The sequence below is a fragment of the Lontra canadensis genome, unplaced genomic scaffold, assembly GCF_010015895.1.
Source record: "Lontra canadensis isolate GAN:19392208 unplaced genomic scaffold, GSC_riverotter_1.0 scaffold169, whole genome shotgun sequence".
NCBI lineage: Eukaryota > Metazoa > Chordata > Mammalia > Carnivora > Mustelidae > Lontra > Lontra canadensis.
In genome coordinates, this window is record NW_022631163.1 from 1,721,248 (window position 1) to 1,744,631 (window position 23,384).

General features: G+C 40.0%; 1 protein-coding gene across 5 annotated transcripts in view; it reads left to right on the top strand.

Moving 5' to 3' along the window:
- SAMHD1 (SAM and HD domain containing deoxynucleoside triphosphate triphosphohydrolase 1) overlaps window positions 1-22,282 on the top strand; it is a 55,504-nt gene extending 33,222 nt beyond the window's left edge. For 2 of the 5 annotated variants that reach the window (XM_032845766.1, XM_032845763.1), the window contains 9 exons: window positions 429-529; window positions 703-811; window positions 2,055-2,146; window positions 3,194-3,309; window positions 9,724-9,863; window positions 10,645-10,737; window positions 15,319-15,423; window positions 17,208-17,345; window positions 20,111-22,282. In XM_032845766.1, coding sequence (XP_032701657.1) covers window positions 429-529; window positions 703-811; window positions 2,055-2,146; window positions 3,194-3,309; window positions 9,724-9,863; window positions 10,645-10,737; window positions 15,319-15,423; window positions 17,208-17,345; window positions 20,111-20,245 — 1,029 coding nt within the window. In that variant the 3' untranslated portion in view covers window positions 20,246-22,282. Of the gene's footprint in view, window positions 1-428; window positions 530-702; window positions 812-2,054; window positions 2,147-3,193; window positions 3,310-9,723; window positions 9,864-10,644; window positions 10,738-11,117; window positions 11,137-15,318; window positions 15,424-17,207; window positions 17,346-19,521; window positions 19,613-20,110 lie in introns of those variants that run through there. The other 3 variants (XM_032845764.1, XM_032845765.1, XM_032845767.1) reach the window with 3 other exon arrangements.
- The last annotated feature ends 1,102 nt before the right edge of the window (window positions 22,283-23,384 follow it).

Sequence of the window (23,384 nt, forward strand, 5' to 3'; positions counted from 1 at the left end):
GCTAAAGCTTCTGCCTTCGGCTCAGGTCCTGATCCCAGGGACGGCACCCAGCATCGGGCTCTCTGCTCCTCGGGGAGCCTGCATCCTCCTCTCTCACTGCCTGCCTCTGCCTACTTGTGATCTCTGTCTGTCATATAAGTAAATAAAAATATTAAAAATAAATAAATAAATAAATGCAATGAGTTAGGATCCTTTCAATGGCACAAGGTTTAGTATTAATAGGATATCACATACCTTAGCATTTCTTTTCCTTTTTCTACTAGTTTAGGAATTAAGTGGAAGAAGGAAAAAGTAGAACCTTCTAAGTTATCTCACATTCCCATTAAAGTATCTGTTTATAATTTTTGGGTTAACACAATTGCTTTGCTTTGCTTGTAAATAGATATGGTTCGTATCCTAAATCTACGGTGAGTTTTCTTATCTTCCAGTGGCCATATAAAGGGCGTCCTAAAGAGAAAAACTTCCTTTATGAGATAGTGGCCAATAAAAGAACTGGCATCGATGTGGACAAATGGGATTATTTTGCCAGGTATGCACTGAACATTTCAGAAAAATTGGTTAAAATCCTTATATCATTTAAATATATTTTATTTTTATTTAAATACATAAAAAAATGAAATCCTTGGGTACATTTAATGTTAATATTTAAGGTACAGTTTCCTCATTGAAGAATTTCATCTCTCTGCTTTGGAATCTTTCCAGGGACTGCCATCATCTTGGAATCCAAAATAATTTTGACTACAAGCGCTTTATTAAATTTGCCCGTGTCTGTGAAGTAGAGAATGGGAAGTGTATTTGTCCTAGAGATAAGGTGAGCTATGTCAAAGGAACAATAAAGAAGGTGTTGTTCCTAGTTCAAAGTCTAGAAGTAATCATTCAATAATTTGGAAAAATCACAACCTGGTAAATTATCAATCTTTTTTACTTTACACTTAGCACTTATAAGTATCATAAAGTTCTTTTCATTTTCTGCATTGTTAAAAAATAACAAAATTACAACAGACATTTATTGAGTGTTGTGCTAGGCACTGTTTTAAATGCTTTAGGTGGATTAACTCAGTCCTCACAACCCTATAAAATAGATACTATTCTTATGCCACTTAACAGGTGAGCAAGTTGAAGCACAGAGAAGACAGAGTTATTAAATGGCAGAACTAGAATTTCAGCCCAGAAAGTTTGACTCAAGTCTCATCCTTAACTGTAGTTAGTGATCTATATTAGTGTTTCATAATAGGTAAAATACTAAATCATTAGGTCCTTGCTAGATTAGAGTCATGTAACTAAAGAGTAGTATGGCATTATACTACAGAAAGTCTTTCTTTGGGATACCTGGGTGGCTCAGATGGTTAAGTGTCTGCCTTCGGCTCAGGTAATGATCCCACAGTCCTAGGATCGACTCCCTTGCTCAGTGGGGACCCTGCTTCTCCCTCTGCCTGCTCTCCCTCTGCTTCTGCATTCTCTCTCTCATTCTGTCAAATACATAAAATCTTTAAAAAAAAAAAAAAGAAAAAGAAAAAGTCTTTCTTTTGAGAATAAAGAATATAAGAAGAATGATGCCTAATTTCTAGACTTGTTGAGATTAAAAAACATACTGAAGATGCCTAAAACATCCTGCTACAGAGTTAAAGGGATAGATTTTTTTTTTTTTTTTTTTTTTATTTGACAGACAGAAATCACAAGCAGGCAGAGAGGCAGGCAGAGAGAGAGGAAGGGAAGCAGACTCCCTGCCGAGCAGAGAGCCCGATGCGGGGCTCGATCCCAGGACCCTGAGATCATGACCTGAGCCGAAGGCAGCGGCTTAACCCACTGAGCCACCCAGGCGCCCCAAAGGGATAGATTTTGTTACTAAGAAGAAACGTTGCAAACCAAGAAATGGTTTTACTCTCCTGCCCCTTAGTTTTTCAATGGGCTCAGGAATTTTAATGAGGTAGCTCCTGTGCATAGCTTTCTTGTCTGTCTGTCACCATCCCTTTTCCTTGTCCTGTGTACTTGTCTACTAAGAAGGGTAACAGAACCTGATCCTGCATTAATATTTATTTTATGTTTTACTGCAGGAGGTTGGGAATCTATATGACATGTTCCATACTCGCAACTCTTTGCACCGCAGAGCTTATCAACACAAAATTGGCAACATCATTGATACAATGTAAGAAATTCAACTGCTATTTCCCTATAAAATTTTTTGTGATGCTTTGTTAGATCATTCTTGGGTCAAGTTGAGCTTTCTAGGTGAATTCAAGCAAATTTTAAGTGAACTTTAAGTGAATAAATGTGAAATGGTTCCCTTAATACAACAAAAACTAGCAAAAAGTAAACTTGGAGGAAAAAGAGGAGAATGAATAAAGGGGATAGATGTAGTGTGGAAGAGTTGGCTTCAGCAAGACATGAAGGGGCAATGTCTCAGACCTCCCCGGAGGCAGTTGCTTATGTGCCAGACATTAGGATCAAGGTGGGAGATAGGACATGAATAATTGACACTCTGAAACTAATGACAAACATTAATTTTAAGAATTAAGATTAATGTCTATCCTCACCATGTCAGTTATTTGTCAAAATTAGTAGAAAATAGCAAAACCAATAGGAATTTCACCTCTTCTCCCCAACCCAGTGAGAACCATAGCAGAAAAGTTTAGCCAGGTAGATAAAAGTAGAGCCATACATCTCTGTGAGACTCACAGACCCATGAAGAGTTCTCGATAGTAGAGTGTGAGTTAATTCCATGTCTCTGAAATAGTTTTAACTTGACATGAGCAGACTAGTTAGAATATATTCACCCGTTTGTATGGTTGTTCCTTTGATGAGAAGTTTTTGTTTGTTTTTAACTCAGAGAGTCAGAGACATCTAGGTGCAAAGCCTGGTATTACTTCTTCCTAACTTGGTTAAATGAAAATTACTTCATATCTGCCTCTGTAAAATTGAGGCTGATTATGTCTATCTTGTTGGAAAGATTAAATAAGATAATGTTATCTAGAGCCCAACATTATGCTGGGTCACAGTAAACATGGTAGCCCACAAATCACCATAGGCTTATTTATGCATTTATGTAGGATCCAAAAACAGTTGTCTTTAGAACATCATGTCTCAGGATTTTACTTCTCTGAAGTAGAAAGATTTCTTTAACTTCAAGAGTGAGCATTAAGCAAATACTCAAAACATTTCTCATAAACATAAATTTTTATGCAATGATCTTTAGGATTACAAATGCTTTCCTCAAAGCAGACCCCTACATAGAGATTACAGGTGCTGAAGGAAAAAAGTATCACATCTCTACAGCAATTGATGACATGGAAGCCTTCACGAAGCTAACAGGTAAGAACCAGTAGGTAATACAGGTGGTCCATCTCAGATAAAGTGCAAGCTGAGTGGGTTATTTTCTACACATTCCAATATCTTTAGCTTCTCAAGTGATTATATGCTTTTGGAATCGAGTTTTATCTCAATTCCAAAATTGAGAAGCGATTTTAACCATATAACCTCGATAAAGTTGTTTAACCTCTCTGACCCTTAGTTTCCTCATCTATAAAATGGGAGTATTGTTATCTCGCATATAGTTTTTTTGTAGTATTTAAGTGAGGCATAACACCTAGTATATAGTACTTGGCATGTAAGTACCCAATATTTACTGTTATTTAACTTAACAATACAGCTGGACTAATAGCAGATTTGCCCTTTTAACATTATTTTTGTTGTAAAACACAGGGAACCAGGAACATTTTGCCGCACTTCAGCAGAAACAAAACCTGCAGCTTAGGGTGGGAAGGGGGAGGTGAAGGAGCTGCAGCTGGTTCTTTCATGTGGGGAAGTACAGACTGAGCAATAAAGATGAGCAAACCAAAAGGAGTAGACCAAAAAGTTTGTACCAGTTGCATATCACGAAACTGACTCTGTTTAAAAAGTTAGAACACAGGGCGCCTGGGTGGCTCAGTGGGTTGGAGCCTCTGCCTTCGGCTCAGGTCATGATCCCAGGGTCCTGGGATCGAGCCCTACATTGGGCTCTTTGCTCGGCAGGGGGCCTGCTTCCTCCTCCCTCTCTCTGCCTGCCTCTCTGCCTACGTGTGATCTCTGTCAAATAAATAAATAAAATCTTAAAAAAAAAAAAAAAAGAACGCAGTCACATAGCTCGTAGAATCACTGGAAAGGCTGGAGAGTCTTAAAATGAGCAAAAGCAACTCAAGCTCGGTGGCCTAAGACAGCCAAAATCCCTTTCCATGGGCTTTCTGTGTGATACTACTGCTGTTCTGTTGCCTTTTTTTTTTTTTTTTTAAGATTTTGTTTATTTGACAGAGATCACAAGTAGGCAGAGAGGCAGGCAGTGAGAGAAGAAGGGAAGCAGGCTCCCTGCTGAGCAGAGAGCCCAATGGGGAGCTTGATCCCAGAACCCTGGGATCCTGACCTGAGCTAAAGGCAGAGGCTTTAACCCACTGAGCCACCCAGGTGCCCCTGTTCCATCACTATTTGATTCTTGTCTGCAGCGCACTGCCAGAATGAGACCCACACCCATTACTCTGAAACTGTCTTTGAAGAACCAGTGTTCTTCCTTTCCAAACATTCGCCAACCATATACTTTTATAGAACAGTAAAAATGAATTACCAGTGAAATGAAATGATGTGGGGGGGGGCAGTACATACAAAATACAAACCCAAGCATTTAGTATTGAGTTTGACAGACTTAACATATATTTCAGTAAATATAATTAAGAGAAACAAAATTTAAATTAAAGAGTTATATGTATTATTCTTTAAAAATATGCATGTAGGTAATACAGAGTCCCTATTATACTTGTAACTTTTTAGTCATTTTCCAATCATAAGTAAATAAAAAATTAGAAGTGAAATAGTGATTCCTCATATTATCTTTGTGCACACTCAGAACATCGTGTACATTAGTGTTTAAGGTTTATAATGTAACGAGTGATTTTCCTTCTTAATTAATCTAAATTAGATTGATGAAACAGCCACTTTCAAGGGGTAATGTGTATCTAAATTGTTTCTATGGGTTTTTTTTTAAGATTTTTAAAATTTATATTTATTTGAGAGAGATCACACACAAGCAGGGTGTGTTTTGTTCTAATAACATCATGGTAGATATTAACCTCCCATTGTGCTGATAGGAATGAAAGTTGAGGTTATATAACAGTTTGAGCAAGCTGGAGCTATCTTCAACTTTGGTTCATAATGAAGCAGGTGATGCCATATTTAAAAAGTCATCTTTTTTTAATGTGCTGTTTGGATTTTTTTTTTAAGATTTTATTCATTTATTTGACAGAGAGGGACAAAGTGAGAGAGGGAACAGAAGTAGGGGGAGTGGGAGAGGGAGAAGCAGGCTTCCCATGGAACAGAGAGCCTGATGTGGGGCTTGATCCCAGGACCCCGGGATGATGACCTGAGCCGAAGGCAGACGCTTAACAACGGAGCCACCCAGGTGCCCCATTTTGTTTTGTTTTGTTTTTTTTAAGATTTTTATTTATTTATTTGACAGAGATCACAAGTAGGCAGAGAGGCAGGCGCGGGGAGGGGGAAGCAGGCTCCCTGCTGAGCAGAGAGCCCAATGCAGGCCTTGATCCCAGGACCCTGAGATCATGACCTGAGCTGAAGGCAGAGGCTTTAACCCACTGAGCTACCCAGGTACCCTAAAAGTCATCTTAAAAAAAAAAAAGTCATCTTCAGTCTTCATCAGAAGCCAATCTAACAATTTATCCTGTAACATTATATTACATTTCTACTATGTCTTGGTGAAAAGAAATGAATTGGGGATTTTATGCACTTCTGGGTTAACTGAAAAACCATAAAGTATACAGTTTAATGTGATCTTACCACATAATTATACATAGCTGTCACTCTCTGTGAAGGTTCTCTAATGCCCAAACTCGCTTTTACCCTCTTCAGTGAGATGAGTCCACTGATTATGCTCTTGGATATTGTGTTAATATCAAAAATGCCAGACAGAATATTAGGTCACATTTTTGTGCTTTATTGGCCAGAATATGGGAGAACAAGCACATGGACTTTGCAGCTGTCATCATTTGAGACAAGGATAATTTTATCTTTCTTACATACTATTCAGAGCCATCCTATAATCCTCATTGGCCTTAGCTACATGACCTGGAAGGAATAGGACCATGTGAGCCTTCATTACCTTTGTTGCTTTTCTAAAAGTCAATTTACTTTATCCAAAAGTTTCCAGTTCTTGGGGCACCTGGGTTGCTCAGTCAGTTAAGTGTCTGCCTTCGGCCCAGGTCATGATCCCAGGGTCCTGGATTGAGTCCCACCTTGGGCTCTCTGCTCAACGGAGAGCCTACTTCTCCCTCTCCCACTGCCTGCTGCTCTGCCTGCTTGTGCTCACTATCTCTCTCTCAAATAAATAAATAATCTTTAAAATAAGATAAAATAAAAGTTTCCAGTTCTTGTTTTTTGATTTTTTAAGATTTTTTCCACTTACTGGGAAGTGTTGAAGACATACAACAGTGTTGAAAGAATTTTACAGTGAACACTTGTACACTCACCCCCTAAATTCTAGCATTTACTGAACTTGCTTTATTACTTATGCAAGTTACCATCCATCTGTCCATCTTATTAATCCATCTTACTTTTGATGCATTGTGAAGTTTTTTTTTTATTTTTAAAAAGAGTTATTTATTTCTTTTTAGGGAGAGAGAGAGCATGTACAAGCACACATGAGGGGAATGGAGATCTTCAGCAAACTCCCTGTTGGGTGCAGAGCCTAACATGGGGCTTGATCCCAGGACCCTGAGATCTTACATGAGCTGAAACCAAGAGTCAGACGCTCAACCAACTGAGCTGCCCAGGTGCCCCCATTTTGATGTATTTTAAAGTAAATTGCATGGGGCACCTGGGTGGCTCAGTCTAACAGCTGCCTTCAGCTCAGGTCATGACCCCACAGACCTGGAATCAAGCCCTGTATCAGGCTCCTTGCTGCACGGGAAGCCTTCTCCCTTTCCCTCTGCCTGCCACTCCCTGTGCTTGTGATTTCTCTCCCTGTCAAATAAATAAAATCTTAAAAAAAAAAAAAAATTGCAGATACCACTACACTTTACCTTAACTCCCTTAACATGCAGATTAACTAAAGTTCAACAATTATTTATAGATTTTTTTTCTTCTGATGTAAAATTCACATGCAGTTTGTACAATGTACAAATCTTACGTACATTTGCTAGTGTTTTGACAAATGCAAGATACAGAACATTATCTTCTCCTTAGATAGTTCCCTCATGCTTCTTCCCAGTTAGGGAACCCAGGCGCCCCAGCACATCACTCTTGATTTTAGGGCTTTGAGTTTGAGCCCCACATTGGGTGCAGAGATTACTTAAAAAATAAATAAATAAAAAGAAGTGAGATCCTGTGATGGGGGAAGCATTCCATTAATTCACCTGGGAGTAGGGTTGCTAAAGGCATGGATTAGAAAAGTGCAGTTTTATTATGTTAAAGTAAAATTGCTGTTTTTCAAACTGTGTATGTAATAATATGTAAAGAAATAATGAAAACTATAGATGGAAAGATGTCTTGTAAAAAGCATCACTGAGAGGGTGAGGTATGTGTTAAGCATAGATCGATTGGGGAGGAATGTATACACATCAGTGAGGTGAATGACAGGCTGTTAATATTTTATTTTGCCAAGAAAAAGCATCTTTAGTAAAACTCATTTTGCAAAATGCAATAATTGAGTCAGTTAGGGATTACCAGTTAATGTTAAACCATTGGTTGAAACCTTATAGGGATAATCATACAGTCTCAGAATATTACCCTGTGGATTATTTGTTAATTACAAAAGGAAAAGTACATTTATAATAGAGAAAGCTGGGATTATTGCCTTAGCCAGCTGATGGAATTTAACAACCAATAATAGTAGCATCTCATTATGTGATTCCTATTGCATTGACCCAGGCACATCCCTTATATAGTGTTCTTGACAAGAGTGTTTAACCTAAATCTAATGGTAAAGAAACAGATAAATTCAAAGTGTGGGACATTGCCCAAAATGAGTGTCTGAACTTTTCTAAAATGTCAACATCATGAAACAAGTCAGAGGAATTATTCTAGTTCTAGATTAAAGGAGACTAAAGGGTATGACAACTAATGTCATCCATAATGCTTGATTGGTTTCTCTATCCAGCAACATAAATCCATACATTGCATTATTTTAACAATTAAGCAAATTCAAATATAGACTGTTATGTTAGTTATTTTTATATCAGTCTGTAATTTTTTGGCGCTTGATAGTGGTTATGTAGGACAATGTTCTTGTTCTTGGGAGATACAAGCAGAGGTATTTAGGAGTGAAGGGTCTTGATGTCTGTAATCTTCAAATATTTCATCAAAAATTTGAATGTGCAAAAAAATTGTGTGTATACATACACAGCACATGCATATGTAGAAAAATGTTAACAGTTGATGGGTTTAGGCAAAAGGTAATTTATTTTGAAAAATTTCAAAGTAAAAAGTTGGAGGAATAAAAGAAAGGAAAAAGAACTAACTTCTGGGGCTCCTGGCTGACTCAGTAGGGCATGAGACTCTTGATCTCAGGGTTGTGAGTTTGAACCCCACATTAGGTGTAGAGATTACTTAAAATCTTTTTTATTTTTTTATTTTTTTTTATTTTAGAGAGAGAGAGTGCAAGTGGAGGGGGAGAGGCAGAGGGAGAGAAGCAGACTCGCTGGTTAGCAAAGAGCCCGATGACGCTGGGCTCTATCCCGTGATCCTGAAGATCATTACCTGAGCTGAAACTAAGAGTTGGAGTCAGATGTATAACTGACTGAGCCACCCATGCACCCCAAAAATAAAATCTTAAAAAATAAAATAGAATCTTTTTTTAAAAAGATTTTATTTATTTATTTGACAGACAGAGATCACAAGTAGGCAGAGAGGGGGAGCAGAGAGAGAGAGGGAATCAGGCTCCCTGCCAAGCAGAGAGCCCGATGCGGGACTCGATCCCAAGACCCCGGGATCATGATCCAAGCCGAAGGCAGACTTTAACCCACTGAGCCACCCATGTGCCCCTAAAATATAATCTTAAAAGAAAAAAAGAACTACCTTCTGCTTTTATCATGGAATGGAACTTTACAAAACCTTTTATTATGAAATTTACAAATTCCGCCTACCATCACTTAGCTGCAACAGTTATCGACGCAGTGATTTTGTGTCATCTTCTCTATCCAGCCACTCCTGTAAAATACTGCACTGTTTTGAAACAGATGTCAGACATAATTTTATAATTACTTAAGGGTTTCATTTATTTATTTGTCAAACAGAGATCACAAGTGGGCAGAGAGGCAGGCAGAGAGAGAGAGAGAGAGGAGGAAGCAGGCTCCCTGCTGAGCAGAGAGCCTGATGTGGGGCTCGATCCCAGAACCCTGAGATCATGACCTGAGCCGAAGGCAGAGGCTTAACCCAGTGAGCCACCAGGCGCCCCTTATAATTACTTAAATATTCTCTTTAAGAAAATGAAACACAACAACAAATTGATACACCCCTATTTACCCATCACCCAGCCTTAAGCCATCAACTCCGGTAAAGTCTTGCTTCATCTCTACCCTCTCCCATTCACTAGATTATGGTGAAGCAAATCCAAGACTTCAAATGTTCTACTGTGTTTCCATTTGTAAACATCCACTTGAAATCATTCTAGAAGTACAGTAGTATATGAGTCTTCTTAAACCTTTTTTTTTTTTTCATCTTAATCTAACTGAAATTTTATCATATTGGCAGATAACATTTTTCTGGAGATTTTATATTCTTCTGATCCCAAACTGGATGAAGCACGAGAGATTTTAAAAAAAATTGAATACCGTCATCTATACAAGTATGTGGGTGAGACTAAGCCACAGGGAAAAATAAAAATTAAAAGGGTAAGTTAAGTTGTCAAACACCTTTCCAGTAGTGAAAGGTCTCTCTCTTCCATTTGTCTTCCAAGAAGAAACCATTAATCCATCATAATACCACAACTCTGTTCTAAGTGCTTTACATTCATTTTTACTTAATCTTCTCATCAATAATTTGTTCTTTGGTCTGTCCTGTAGATGAAGGAAGTGAGGCTTAGGGGAGATTAAATAACTTGCCTATAGAAGCACAGTTAGTATTCAAAGTCTGACTTAGTCCAAACCTTTACTCTTTCATCCCAGAAGTCGGGGTTGGGGGGGTGCAAAATTTTGGCTAGATCCAGTGGCAAGAAAATGTGGCCTCAAAATATGGTATCTACATGAGCTTCACGGAAACTCTAAGAACCTGCTGTTCATAATTTCTTCATTCATAGTATATCAGGTTCTCCCAGATGGTACCTGCCAAATATCTTTATCTGTTTTCCCCTCTTGCTTGTGGAAGGTTTTTTTTCTTTGTCAGAAAGCCAGTAACATGAGCCATACTGATAACCACACCCTGCCTCATAACACGTTCCTCTTATTTTACTAATAAGCCAATGCCCCTTTTTTTTTTTCACATGAAAATTTTGTTAGAATCATTCTATTGTGGTTTGTTTGAAGGATGGCAGAAGCAGAAACCATGTATTTATTAAGGCTATCTCTACCCACTTTCCTAGTTAACGTGCCATTTTCAGAGAGGGAACCTTTTGTGGCATAAACACTTGATGATGAAAAACTGGGGTTCTAACATGAGGAGTCTTATCTTTTCTAGGAAGACTATAAATACCTTCCAAAGGAAATTGCTGATGCTAAACCCGACATATTGCCAGAATCTGAACTGAAGGCTGAAGATTTAATAGTGGATGTAAGTAGTTAGCCAGAGAATATACTAAGTAAAGAAATTTTTTTAAGGTAAATCCTCCCCAGTTCCATTATAATAGGGGGTACATGTTCATTAAAGAAAATTTGGAAAATACAGAAAAATAGAAGGAAGGAAGAGAATCACCTGGGATCTCAAAGAATCAACAGTAGTCAGTTTATTGTGACATGTGGGTAACAGAACATTGCGTATGTTGATTTTTTTAATGTTTTCTTGATCACGAAAGTAATCTATGCCAATTATTTTTTTAAATTGTCTGCACACACAAAGGAAAAAGACTTCAACTCCTTCATAGAGGCTGTAGTGTCTTGTATCCTAACAAGCCTATCAAATGGCTTTGTCACATTGTCTTTTGTTTCTTACAGTAGCTGCTTCTCAGAGTTCTACTCCTCTGAAATCTTGGGACAGTGTTGCCCATGTATTTTTTTTTTTTTCCATAAGCCTCTCATTTGCTGTTTTCTTGTTGATGCATCTTTGGTGAAGGGTGATCTCTCCACAACCAGTCTTTACCAAAGGATACAACAAGTGAATTGTCCTTGGACCCAGTCTAGTCACTTGGCTGGGGGGTTCAAGTACCTCACACCTGCAGATCAGGCTACGGTTTCCTGTTTCGTTAGATGAAATTACACCATAATAAATGGATTTTCTGAATTTCTGAGTTTCTGAGATTCTGAAAGAACTTACTCTCACAAATGTTTTCCCTGGGCTCTCACATGCCCACCCTTGCCCTCAGTGCTTTACTTGAGGGTCTGCATTGCCTTCAGCTGAGTGCACGATCCTAGTCAATCCCTGACCTCCCATCTGGTTTTTCTCTCGAAGTGCCATCTGCTAATGAATATAGGCTCAGAAATACTGGAAGAATCATAGGAGAAGACAGCACACACATGATTAAGCTTGCTTTAACCTAAAGGCAAATTGATGGAGCAGTGAAAGCTTTTTTTGACTACCAGACATGTAAGAACAAAACATTGTGTAAGGGTTTGTTATGATAAAGATATGTGAAAATGGGAATGTAAATTGATACAGGAGACCAGATTAGGGTCAGTGTTAACCAACCCAGTAATTTCATTCTAGGTATTTGTTGTAAGGAAATAATTACTTTTGGGGGAAAAAAAAAAAAAAAAGCACACATCTATATATTGTGTTATTATTATAGTATAAAATAAGGAGGGTATAAGGAGGGGAAAGGATATATCTCTCAATAGGAAATACAGTGGAATAATGCAAACATTAAAAGTTGTTTTTAACATGGAAAGATATTTATAACTGAAAAAGCAATGCATTCAGAATGATTTTATTTTTGTTTCTTTAAATGTGTATGCATGTATGTTTATAGTGAGCACACTGAAAAAAATTTGGATGTATTGGTAAAATGTTAACATTGTTTCTACATGGGTGGTGGAATTGCAGGTACTTTTCTTTTCACACACAAAGGAAAAAGACTTTTTTTTTTGGTACTTTTTTTTTTTTTACAGTGACTATGGTAGAAGAGTTTCATAATCAGAGAAAGAGATGGGTAAAGATGGGGTTAAGATGGGTAAAGCCCTTTTATATTCTGAGAATGCAATTAAAATTGCTAATTAAATGTCTTATTATGTATTAGCCTCTCAATTTTAGTTTGACAGTGTAAAATATTTATGTGGTACATTTTACTATATGTGCCTCCTTTTAAGACCATGTGTAGTAACTTTTATGGTTACTTAATGGGCTATAAAACTTAATTTTGCTATTTAGAATGAAAGATTCATAATTGTGGATCTGTAGCTCCTTTTTTGCTCTCGAGTCCTTCATTAAGAATGGGAACGCCAACTATTATAGTATTGCCCTTCTGGAAAGATAGGGCAATACTATAATAGTTGGATTTTATCAAATCTGCTTTAAGGAGGAATTTCTAGTTATATATGTTTTGGAGAAAATAGGAATTGTCTTTTATTTCTAGTCTAAAAGCAAGGAAATAAATAGCAAAGAGCTCGTGGCACTTCTGAAACTTGCTGAAATTTGATTAGTGCTCATACCTTACCATGATGTTTAACAATGTCAAGGCTACATTGGGTCCCTTCCCACATGAAACAACGCCCAGGAGAGAAGCCTACCATAACGCCAGCCCTGGGTTCACGGGCAGACTGAGCAGTTGCTCCCTCCCATGTAAAGGGGTGCAGAACACTCGCTGCAGGTCTTAAAGCCAGTAACACACACATTCTGGGAGACATACCTCTGGTCTGACTTCAGGACCACAGCTGGATCTCAGATGTCTACTTTTCTTTCATAGGGTACTGCCAGGATAGCTCTCAAACCTCATAGACCATTTTTTGGTTTGTTTTCTTAAGGAAGAGTCCCAGGATAAGCTCCTCTTACTGTCCGTTCTTTTCTGTACCACCATCACCCCATTACTCTATTATTTTTCCTCTCTAATTTCCTTATCCTCCCTTTCTCCCAGACCTGTCCAGGGAGCCCTCCCACTCCATAATTAACACACTTGCCTGGAACTTAGCCCTTTGTTGACTCTCTTCGCCCTTGCTGCAACCCAGCTGTTCCTGAGAGCTGATCTTCTGTAGCCCCTTCAGGAAAAGCATATTCCTCTGGGTCAGGAGGCCTTTCTGTTCATCAGTCCTCTTGTTCCCTAGTATCACTTCAAGACCGTATGCAAGATCCCTGTTCCTCTGAGACCAGCCTCTCCCAAACTGCTATCCTCTTGGTTGAAGATTTTGGCTTGGTTTAGAGCCTTTCTCCCTTTCCAGTTCCTGCAGTGGTCCTTGGTAATTTCGAGGCCGGCCAATTCTGATTGTTCTCTTCATCCTTATCCTCAGTGACCTTACCCACTCCACCTCCGCCAGCACTCAGCAGATTATATTCTGAACCTTACTGACATTTGATTTTTAAGCATCCTGTCTCTGTCCTCAAACCCCCTTCTTCCTTATGTGCTTGTTCCTTGCTCTTTAAGATCTCTAGTTTATTGCCTCCTCACTTCCTTCCAACTTGTCAGTGACCTTTTATCTCTACTTCTCTCCCATTCTTAGATTCTGTGATGGATTCAGTCATTTTCTACAGTTATCCTCAACTCTCTTGGCTTTCTTTGCTTCTACTCAGCAAAGGGCTGAATGGCAGTTCATAGTCCCTAAACTTAGTTGGGCCCTCTGGACTTCTGGTAGACTTAGTGCAATTCTCCGGTCTCTATAATGACAATTTCAAACCATCTCCACTCTTCTCAGACCTCAGCCCTGTTCCCTGCCCACAACTTTATTCACCCCTCTGGGACTAACCCCACTTTGGCCCTTATTTCAGAGATAAAATATAGGCCATTAGATAGGAACTCTCTCAACCTACACCACTGAATAAGCCTCCATCTGCCACTGTGTTCAGCCTTCCGGTAGTGGGGAAATGTCTCTTCTTATCAAAGGCTAAGAGTAATCGTTTAGTTGTGTTCTAGATCAGGGCTGTCTGATAGAACTTTCCGTGATGCTGGAAATGGTCTATAATTGTGCTGTCCATTTTGGTAGACACTAGCTACACACAGCTATTAAGCACTCGAAACATCACTACAGTAACTGAGTAACTAAATTTTTTATTGTATTTAATGTTAAAGACTTTGAAATTAAAAAGCCACATGTGGCTAGTGGCTATGACATTGAGTAGCACACCATAGAGCCATTCATCTTAGCATTTCTGTGGAATCCCAGGATCCATTCTGTCCTCTCTTTCTGACTTCCCATCAGCAGCTAAACAGACTTTCATCCCAGGAAAACAGCAAATGTTGCACTCCTCACTCCTTTCCTCTTCTTTAAGGTCCAATGCATTGAAAAGTTGCCCCCAATACCCCTTTTACCTTTCCCAAGTATGATGCTCCTCTCTACATTCTTATCTCTTGCATCTGTTAACAGTCAAGCTTCTAAGAATTATCTTCTCTTTTTTAATTTTTTTATTTATTCCTGAACCCTTTGTCTGTCGCCATCACCATGTTAGACCTATTCTTCCAAGTTCCCCAGTGACTTCACTGTTACTTAATTCAGTGGACCATGGCAGCCCTGTCTCCCTCAGAGCTATTTCTTCTGCCTGGAACTCGTTTCCTTCACACATAGATAGACCGGACTAAATCCTGCTCACTTTCCCAGGAAAACATGCGTCATTCCCAGGGAACCCCAGATTACTAGGCTCCCTGGTTCCAAAGTTCACAGCATCCTTTGCTTCTCCTTAGTAGCCCTTAGAACAAATGTAGTTCAGTCATTACTTTTACAATTATTTGTTCAACCTCAGTCTAGGCTGCACATGGTGTGGGGGCTGGGATTGTTTCAAGCTTCCTTGTACCTGTAGTACCTGTCACATAGGCATAGACTTTACACCCTGCTTATGTTGAAAGCACAAATACCTCCTGTACCCCATCCCGATTTCAAGACCAAATCCCTATGGCACATGCACCAGACTTATTTTTATTCTACTATGGGCTACCTTATCAGTGCCTTATTTCTGAACCTCCAGAGAGCCCTGCTCCATTTCTTGTGATGCTCCTACAACCCTGAATTTAATGCTTACCATTATGTGAGTGATCACTAATTTATTACTTTTATTAAGGTTATCAACATAGATTATGGAATGGAAGACCAGAATCCTATCGATCATGTTCGCTTCTATTCTAAGCATAACCTCAGCAAAGCAGTCAGGATTACTAAAGATCAGGTAACTACTTAGGGTAAAACAGGCTATAGTGGCATTTTGCAAATCTATGATAAATCCGCATTTTATTTTATTTATTTTTTTAAAGATTTTAATTTATTTATTACAGAGAGATGACAAGTAGGCAGGCAGAGGGGGGGGAAGCAGGCTCCCTGCTGAGCAGAGAGCCTGAAGCAGGGCTCAGGGCTCGATCCCAGGACCCTGAGATCATGACCTAATTCAAAGGCAGAGGCTTAACCCACTGAGCCACCCAGGCACCCCATAAGTCTGCAATTAAGATGCAGGTTAGGTCTTAAAGTCAATGTGTATGATAAAACTAAAAAAATGTATCTTTAAAATTAAAGTATATCTGGGGGTGCCTGGGTGGCTCAGTTGGTTGAGCTCTTGGTTTTGGCTCAGGTCATGGTCTTGGAGTCATGAGATCAAACCCCACATTGGGCTCCATGCCCAGTGCAGTCTGCTTGAGTTTCTCTACCACTTCCTCTGTCCCTCCCCCACTCTTGCACATGCTTTGTCTCTCTCTCAGATAAATGAATAAATAAAATCTTAAAAAATTGGGGCATCTTGGTGGCTCAGTTGGTTAAGTATCTGCCTTCTGCTCAGGTCATGATCCCAGGGTCATGGGATCAAGCCCTGTGTTGGGCTCTCTGCTCAGTAGGGAGTCTGCTTCTCTGTCTGCTGCTCCCCCCGCTTGTGCTCTCTCTCTCTCAAATAAATAAGATCTACAAAAAAGTTAAATATATCTGATTTTTGTGTAGACTAGACCATCTTAGCACCAGTTTTTCCTGTTGCTGAACATAGACGAAAGCACTGTTTTTGGTTTAGAGGCTAGATTATAAATCTGATGGAGAAGTAATGTTGTATGGTTGAAGTCATGAAAGTTAAATGTGCTTATTTGCATATCTTTTAATGAGAGTCTGGTCTACATATAATTACATAATACAAATTTTTAGTCTTTCATTGACATAAAATTGTGGGTCATTTTGCTATATGACAACTACCTTGAATTCTTTTCTTTGGATGATAATTGAGATAGAACAGCAAAAGAATGTGGTGCTTTTTTGTTTTGTTTTCTTAACGATTTTATTTATTTGAGATAGAGTGAGACAGAGAGAGCATAAGCTGAGGGACAGAGGCAGAGGGAGAAGCAGGCTCCCCACTGAGCAGGGACTCCCCCCCCCGGCCCCCCACAACACGGGGCTCGATCGCTGGACCCTGGGATCATGACCTGAGCCGAAGGCAGACAGATGCTTAACTGACTGAGCTACCCAGGCGCCCCAGTATGGTGTTTTGTTGTTGTTGTTGTTGTTGTTGTTGTTTTTAAGATTTTATTTATTTATTTGACAGACAGAGATCACAAGCAGGCAGAGAGAGAGGAGGAAGCAGGCTCCCTGCCGAGCAGAGAGCCCGATGCCGGGCTCAATCCCAGGACCCTGAGATCATGACCTCAGCTGAAGACAGAGGCTTTAACCCACTGAGCCACCCAGGCGCCCCCAGTGTGGTGTTTTTAATATAACATCAAGAATGGAGCAGGGACACCTGAGTAGCTCAGTCAGTTAAGCATCTGCTGTCAGCTCAGGTCATGATCTCAGGGTCCTGGGGTCATGCCCCATGTCGGGCTCTATGCTCAGCAAGGAGTCTGCTTGTCCATCTCCCTGCTCGCTCACACTCGCTCTCAAATAAATAAATAATATCTTAAAAAAACATAGAATGGAGCTTAGGAACAGCTGACCTCTCTTTATTGTATGAATTCAAGATGAGAGTGAAATCTTTTCTTCTTTGAAAAGGTTTCGGAGTTTTTGCCAGAGAGATTTGCAGAGCAGCTAATTCGCGTATACTGTAAGAAGACTGACACAAAGAGCTTGCATGTTGCGCACCAACATTTCGTTCAGTGGTGCTTAATCAGAGACTTCACCAAGCCGCAGGTGGGTGGTTTATTATTCACATGCTTTGCGCAATTTTTTATTTTTAAGTAAAAATCAAAAGAGATCTTTACTTCCCTCTGAAAAGTTCTCATTTAAATTGTAGTTACTTGATTATGGTTTTGGAAAAAAAAGTTTTTCCAATTTAAGCTTTCCTTTTAAAATGTCTGACTATGTCGAATAGTGATTTCTTCCTACACCACTTGTCATTGGGTACTCTGTTTATCATTATTATCCTAATACTAAAAATTCAAAATGGTGAACATGTGATAGTTCGTAATGTTTGGTGGTTTATAACGATAGTTTATAATGTCCTCACCAGTTGTCTCCACTCCTCCCAATTACCTGGGAAATGAGTCATAGTGTCATCATCTTTCAGAGAAGGTTACCAAAGCTGAATAAATTGTTTAAGGCCATATACAAGTGAAGATAAGTTTTCTAACTTATTACTTCAAATTCAGCATTCCCCAAACTGTAAACTATTTAAATTGTCTAGAATAAGACAATAGAGAGGAGGAGGAGCCAAGCTGTCGCTGACAACCCTACAGCAGTATTGTTAAAGTTGTCCCTTACTGACCTGGACACAGCAGGTGCCTGGCACAGAGAAAGTGGCCAGTCGTTCATTTGTTGGGTGTCTGAATGAAATACGTGGCAGGCAGGTGTGAAGCTATGTTCTACTTCCTAGCCCAGTATGCTCTCCCACAACACCTTATCTTCCTTCCCCCAACCCCCATGCTCTGGGTGCTAAAGGAAACAAAAATGTGGGAGCAACCCAGTTATTGGTATTTTATCACATGTCAGAAGGAATGATACAGATGAGTTCTGTTAGTTAAGAATTCTAGGTTACGAGTTCTTTGAGTTAAGAGAGCTGTCAGGAAAACCCTTTGAAGGAGAAGCCATTCTGCTGGGTCCAGAAGGCTGGATTGTGTTTGAATGAGTAGCAGGGAGAAAAGGTGGTTGTAGTTGCTCGTGGGAGTAACCCAATGGTGTGAAACTGGAACAAGTGGAATGTGTTTGAGGGCCACAAGGAGACCAGCTATGTGGACTCGAGAATTCCTACTGTTGAGTGGTGAGAGGTTAGTGGGAGGAATAGACTAGATTATGGAGAACCTTGCATAACCGGCTAGGAAAGACTTCTGAACAGTGGGGAGGGAATCATTGAGGGAATTCAAGAGTTTCCTTAGGTGCTGCCATCATTACTTCCGTGTTTGTTATCGCCAACTAGAATGAGACCCATGGGAATGAGGAAGTGTGTCTGTCTTAGGTACAGTAGCACCCAAGTAAACTACCGATTAAGAAAGAAAACCAGCAGCCGATGAATTGGAACTTGGCAAGACTAGAAGTAAAGAGGCCAGAGGCTGCTGAAGTTTAGCCATCTGGCAATAACTCCTTTAAGACAAAGATGCATTCACTCATTGAAGGAAGATTTCTGCCAGGTCCCATGTTAGGTACCAGAGATGGAACAGTCCCTAAGACAGACATAGTTCCCAACAGATCACACTCTCGCTGGGGCACACAAGTAAATAACAATTGTAGTGGTGTGGTAATAAGTGCTTTGGGGTAAGGCACACAGAGTGTTAGAGGGGCCAAAAGGAGGAAACTTAAGCCATACTTGTTTGGTTGGAAAAGGCTTAATTTAAGAAGGACTTAGAAGTTGAGACCTGAAGGATGGATGAGGAGGAGTAAGCTGGGTAAAATCATTGGGTGGGTGGGGGAGGGAGAGGCCAGAATATGGGTGAGCCCTTTAGGAGAGGGGTCCAAGGGATTTTGCTAGTCCTGTAGGCCAAGAGAATGGAAGCCATTAAGGTGTTGTTTTTTGGTTTTGGATTTTTTTAAAAAAGGCTTTATTTATTTATTTGACAGAGACACAGGAAGTGGGAGAGGGAGAAGCAGGCTTCCCACCAAGTAGAGAGCCCGATTCGGGGCTCAATCCCAGGACCCTGAGCTGAGCAGAAGGCAGACGCTTAACTGACTGAGCCCCCCAGGTGCCCCAGCTGGTCAATTAAAGTGTTTTAAGTGGGAGAGTGACATTCAAGTTTGTATTTATAAAATTCACTAGAATCGAAGTTAGAATCGGTAGAAATAAGGTCGCTTGATAGAAATAGAGATGAGTTTGAAGGCAAATAATGTTGACTTTGAACCAGAAAGGTCTTCCAAATATGAGTATCATTTATTGCAGAGGGGACTAGGCAAGAGAGGAGCTGGGATCCAGTGAAGTCCCTCTTTTTTCCTGGAAAAACAGACGGGGCATCTGGGTGGCTCAGTCAGTTAAGTGTCTGACTCTTGATTTTCAGCTCTCAGGTCATGAGATCGAGCCCCATGTTGGATTCTGTGCTGGGTGTGGAGCCTGCTTAAGATTCTCTCTCTCCCTAAAAAACAAAATAAAATAAAGAAATAAAAGTAATTAGGATTTTCAAAAAAAGAAAAACAGAATTTGTCATTCGTGAAAAGTGTATGAAGGGAGAGGAGTCAGAACTCCGCAGTGTCCAGCTTCTGGCCATCTTTGAAAAGAGTAGGTCTGATAACTTTTCCTACAAAGGCTCTTACCTGCTCAGGACTGTGGTGTTTCTAATTTGACCCAAGCACAGGTGATGTATAGAATCTGGGGTTTCCCAAGAGTAATAAAATTGTGGGGCATTTTGAAATATGCAAAAAATACATTGCAATAGCAATTTATCTGCTAGACGAGGATAGGTGCACATGAGGATTTCACTCAAAGATATAAAAACTGGCTTTTCTTTGTTCCTGGTTTTTTCTTTTCTTGACAGGATGGTGATATTATAGCCCCACTTATAACACCTCGGAAACTGGAATGGAATAACACGAATTCAGCCCAGAGCCCAGATCACTTGCGGGAAGTGTCCAGATCTAGACATCGTCTTTTTCCAGATGACTCAGTGTGAATGTTTGCAGCCAGTTCTTTACATCAAGTTTCTTCCCTGTCCCCCAAGAGTATTAACTAACGTAGGGAATTCGGTCATGGAGTTCTACAAATTTAGTCATAACTAGCGCTTTTTATATTTTGAATGTACGCACATGCTGAAGCTAAGTAATTTTTATCCAAAGAAACAAAGAGGTATTAGGCAAATCTTGCTATACATGCTATGGAAAGCGTTACCTTGCCTATTTTAACCATAACTAAAGCCTTTCTCTAGTAGTCTTATTTTCTTAGAATAACAAAAAAAATTTTTTTATGTACTCTGAACTGTTATGACATATGATTGTTCTTTTTTTAAAAAAATGCTTGGAAATGAGAGATAGTGTACGTAGGAATTTGAAGTTGGGACTGTCATGAACAGCCATGGTTAAGAATGAAACATAAAATCCTAGCCCCTTGAGGGAGGTACCCATTGCCTCAAATTTGAGGACAGTTCTTCTTAAGTGATCTGAATGTTAGTGAAGGACCTTCCCTCACCCTTTTAACCAGATTGGACTAAACAGTAGGAAATGAGGGCTGGGAGTGAGCTCCAACTTCTGAGTGAAAGGCATGATTAATTTTTTGAAAAGATCCAAGGGCTCTGGACTTAGTGGTACCTAAAACTGCCCGTGAGGGGGCTGTTCTCTGGGTCAGTTACAGCCCCGGACCTGGGCAGTTTCTTTCTCCTAAATACTCACTATCCATGTCCCAAGGTCTTTATCACTATCACTGCTCAGCCTTGAGAAGGCTCCCCTCTGACCTTCTGTCTGAATTTCCCTTGTAAGCTCATCAGGGTCACAGGAAGCGTTCTTGGGGTTACACAGAGCTGGGATTTTGTTTTTGCTTGTTCAGTTGTGCATTTTATCAGTTTCAGAGCAAAGACTGAGCCGCCTGGGGTGAGATGAGTGATTATCCCTGGAATTCCAAGTTCTCGTCTGTGGCCCAGTATTCCCCACGCTTGCTTGTTCTCTACCTCCTGCCATGTTTTAGGCACCACTTTGGTTGAACAATTCCATGGAGAGGGCCCCCACACCCACCTCCATAAACACACAATTGCCAGTCCTACAGAACTTCACCAAGAACAAAGTCTGGAGTTAGACCCAAAGCTGGCGGTAGCCAGTTGGTTCTGTAGAAACAAGACAGTGGGGAACGGGAGTCATATAAGCCCTTAACATCTTATGCTTGGATACTCCTTTACAAAACCTCTATGGCAGGCCAGGACTGGGGAGCTGGGATGACTGTGGGCAAGAGCGAGTGGGAGGAAGGGAGGAACTCAGACCACAGGCAGCAGATTATCCACAAGTGTTAGGAGTGCTGCTGCTGCCTTCCACTGTGTAACCAAGTTCTGTTCTGTTAACAATAGGCAGAAAAGTCCTAGGAAGCCCGCCATTCTGTGTAACTACCACCACCCTCCTCCATCCCCCAATAGATGATCAAGAGTTGACCCTAATTTATAGGAGAATAATGCTGTGTGGGTGAGGATATGTCCACACTGGGCTCCTAGAAGCACAAGTGAAGTCAGCCATGGGACTGGGTCATATCTGTGTTGGCCGAGGTACCACTGAAACATTCATTGGGGAGAACTGTAGGGCTTAGACTTAGTGTATCCAGACCCAAGGTCAAGAATGTAATGTTTTTCTGCTAAGATTGTTTTATTTCTGCAACTGGTATCTTTAAATCATTGTGGTTTACTCTGGAATTTTATGTTTCAACATTGTATCATTGTGCTGAGAAGTAACTTGAATCTACTTTGCATCCTTCACCTATAAGTCAGCTGCACTTTATGCTCTTTGCAACTGTTTTAATTATCAGAACCATGTGCCATTTACAAGGTTAAAATTTTCTTAACAAACACCTTCACTATTTGTATAAAAACTGAGATTTTTAACGACTTAACCTCTAGAGTTACTGACCTGTTGTCACCTGGAGAATGGAAGAACTGCGAGTTTAAATGATGGGTTACTTCATTTGGGTGAGGGAAACAGCTGCAATAAAGCTCCACGAATGTATCTCCATCTTGAAACCGAAGGTATTTTCCTTAATGACGTCCTCTCACACTTGTGTGCCCAGTCTGGACTCTGTTGTGCAAAGGAAATTGGTCTAGGGATCTGCCAAGATGTGTGCTATGTCCATGCTATGGTTGGTTTGCAAGAGAAGGGATGATATTTAACAGGACTTATGTTATTTGGTTTTCTGGCAGGAGGCAGGCATTGTCATGGGAAGGGATATGGATATTTCTTCATTTCCTGAACTCTTGTGTCAGGAAACATAACTTTCCTCCTTTTTAACCTGCCCTAGGTTCCCATCTACAGAGACTCCAACTTCTTTATCCAAATAGGCATATCTTTCATTTGCTGCTTTCATATCTTCCTTGTGAAACTAGAGATTTGCAAGCACCCAGTATGCGGGTGGCCTACAAGAAGCCTTCAGTGTTCTAGAAAAAGAAAAATGCTACTGGAGTCTTTATTAGTTTCACCAGTTGAGCCCAGGTGTCTATGGTTGACAGTATGAAGTTAAAATTATTTCTAAAACATCCAGAATAGAATCCCATTTTCTTTTCTCTCTCTCTCTCTTATTTTTAAGATTTTATTTATTTATTTAAGAGAGAGAGCATGCACTGGAGTGGGGGAGGGGGAGGGACAGCCAGAGGGAGAAGCAGGCTCCCCATGAGCAGGGAGACCAACATGGGACTCAATCCCAGGACCCTGGAATCATGACCTGAGCCGAAGGCAGCCACTTAACCGACTGAGCCACCCAGGTGCCCCTAGAATCCCATTCTCATAAGAGATGTGTGTGTGTGTGTGTGTATGTATATATATGTATATATGTATTATGTATATATATGTGTGTGTGTGTGTGTGTGTGTGTGTATCTCCATGGAAAATTGTCTGGAAGGGTGTATGTGAAAATGAAAATGTTAGGGTTTTGGGGAGTAGTTGACTTTTAGGCAATTTTAATTTTTTTAAAAGTCCTCTGTTTTTTCTACAATCGACATGTATAATTTCTTTTTTTTTTTTTTTTAAGATTTTATTTATTTATTTATTTATTTATTTGACAGAGAGAGAGAGAGAGAGATCACAAGTAGGCAGAGAGACAGGCAGGCTCCTCACTGAGCAGAGAGCCTG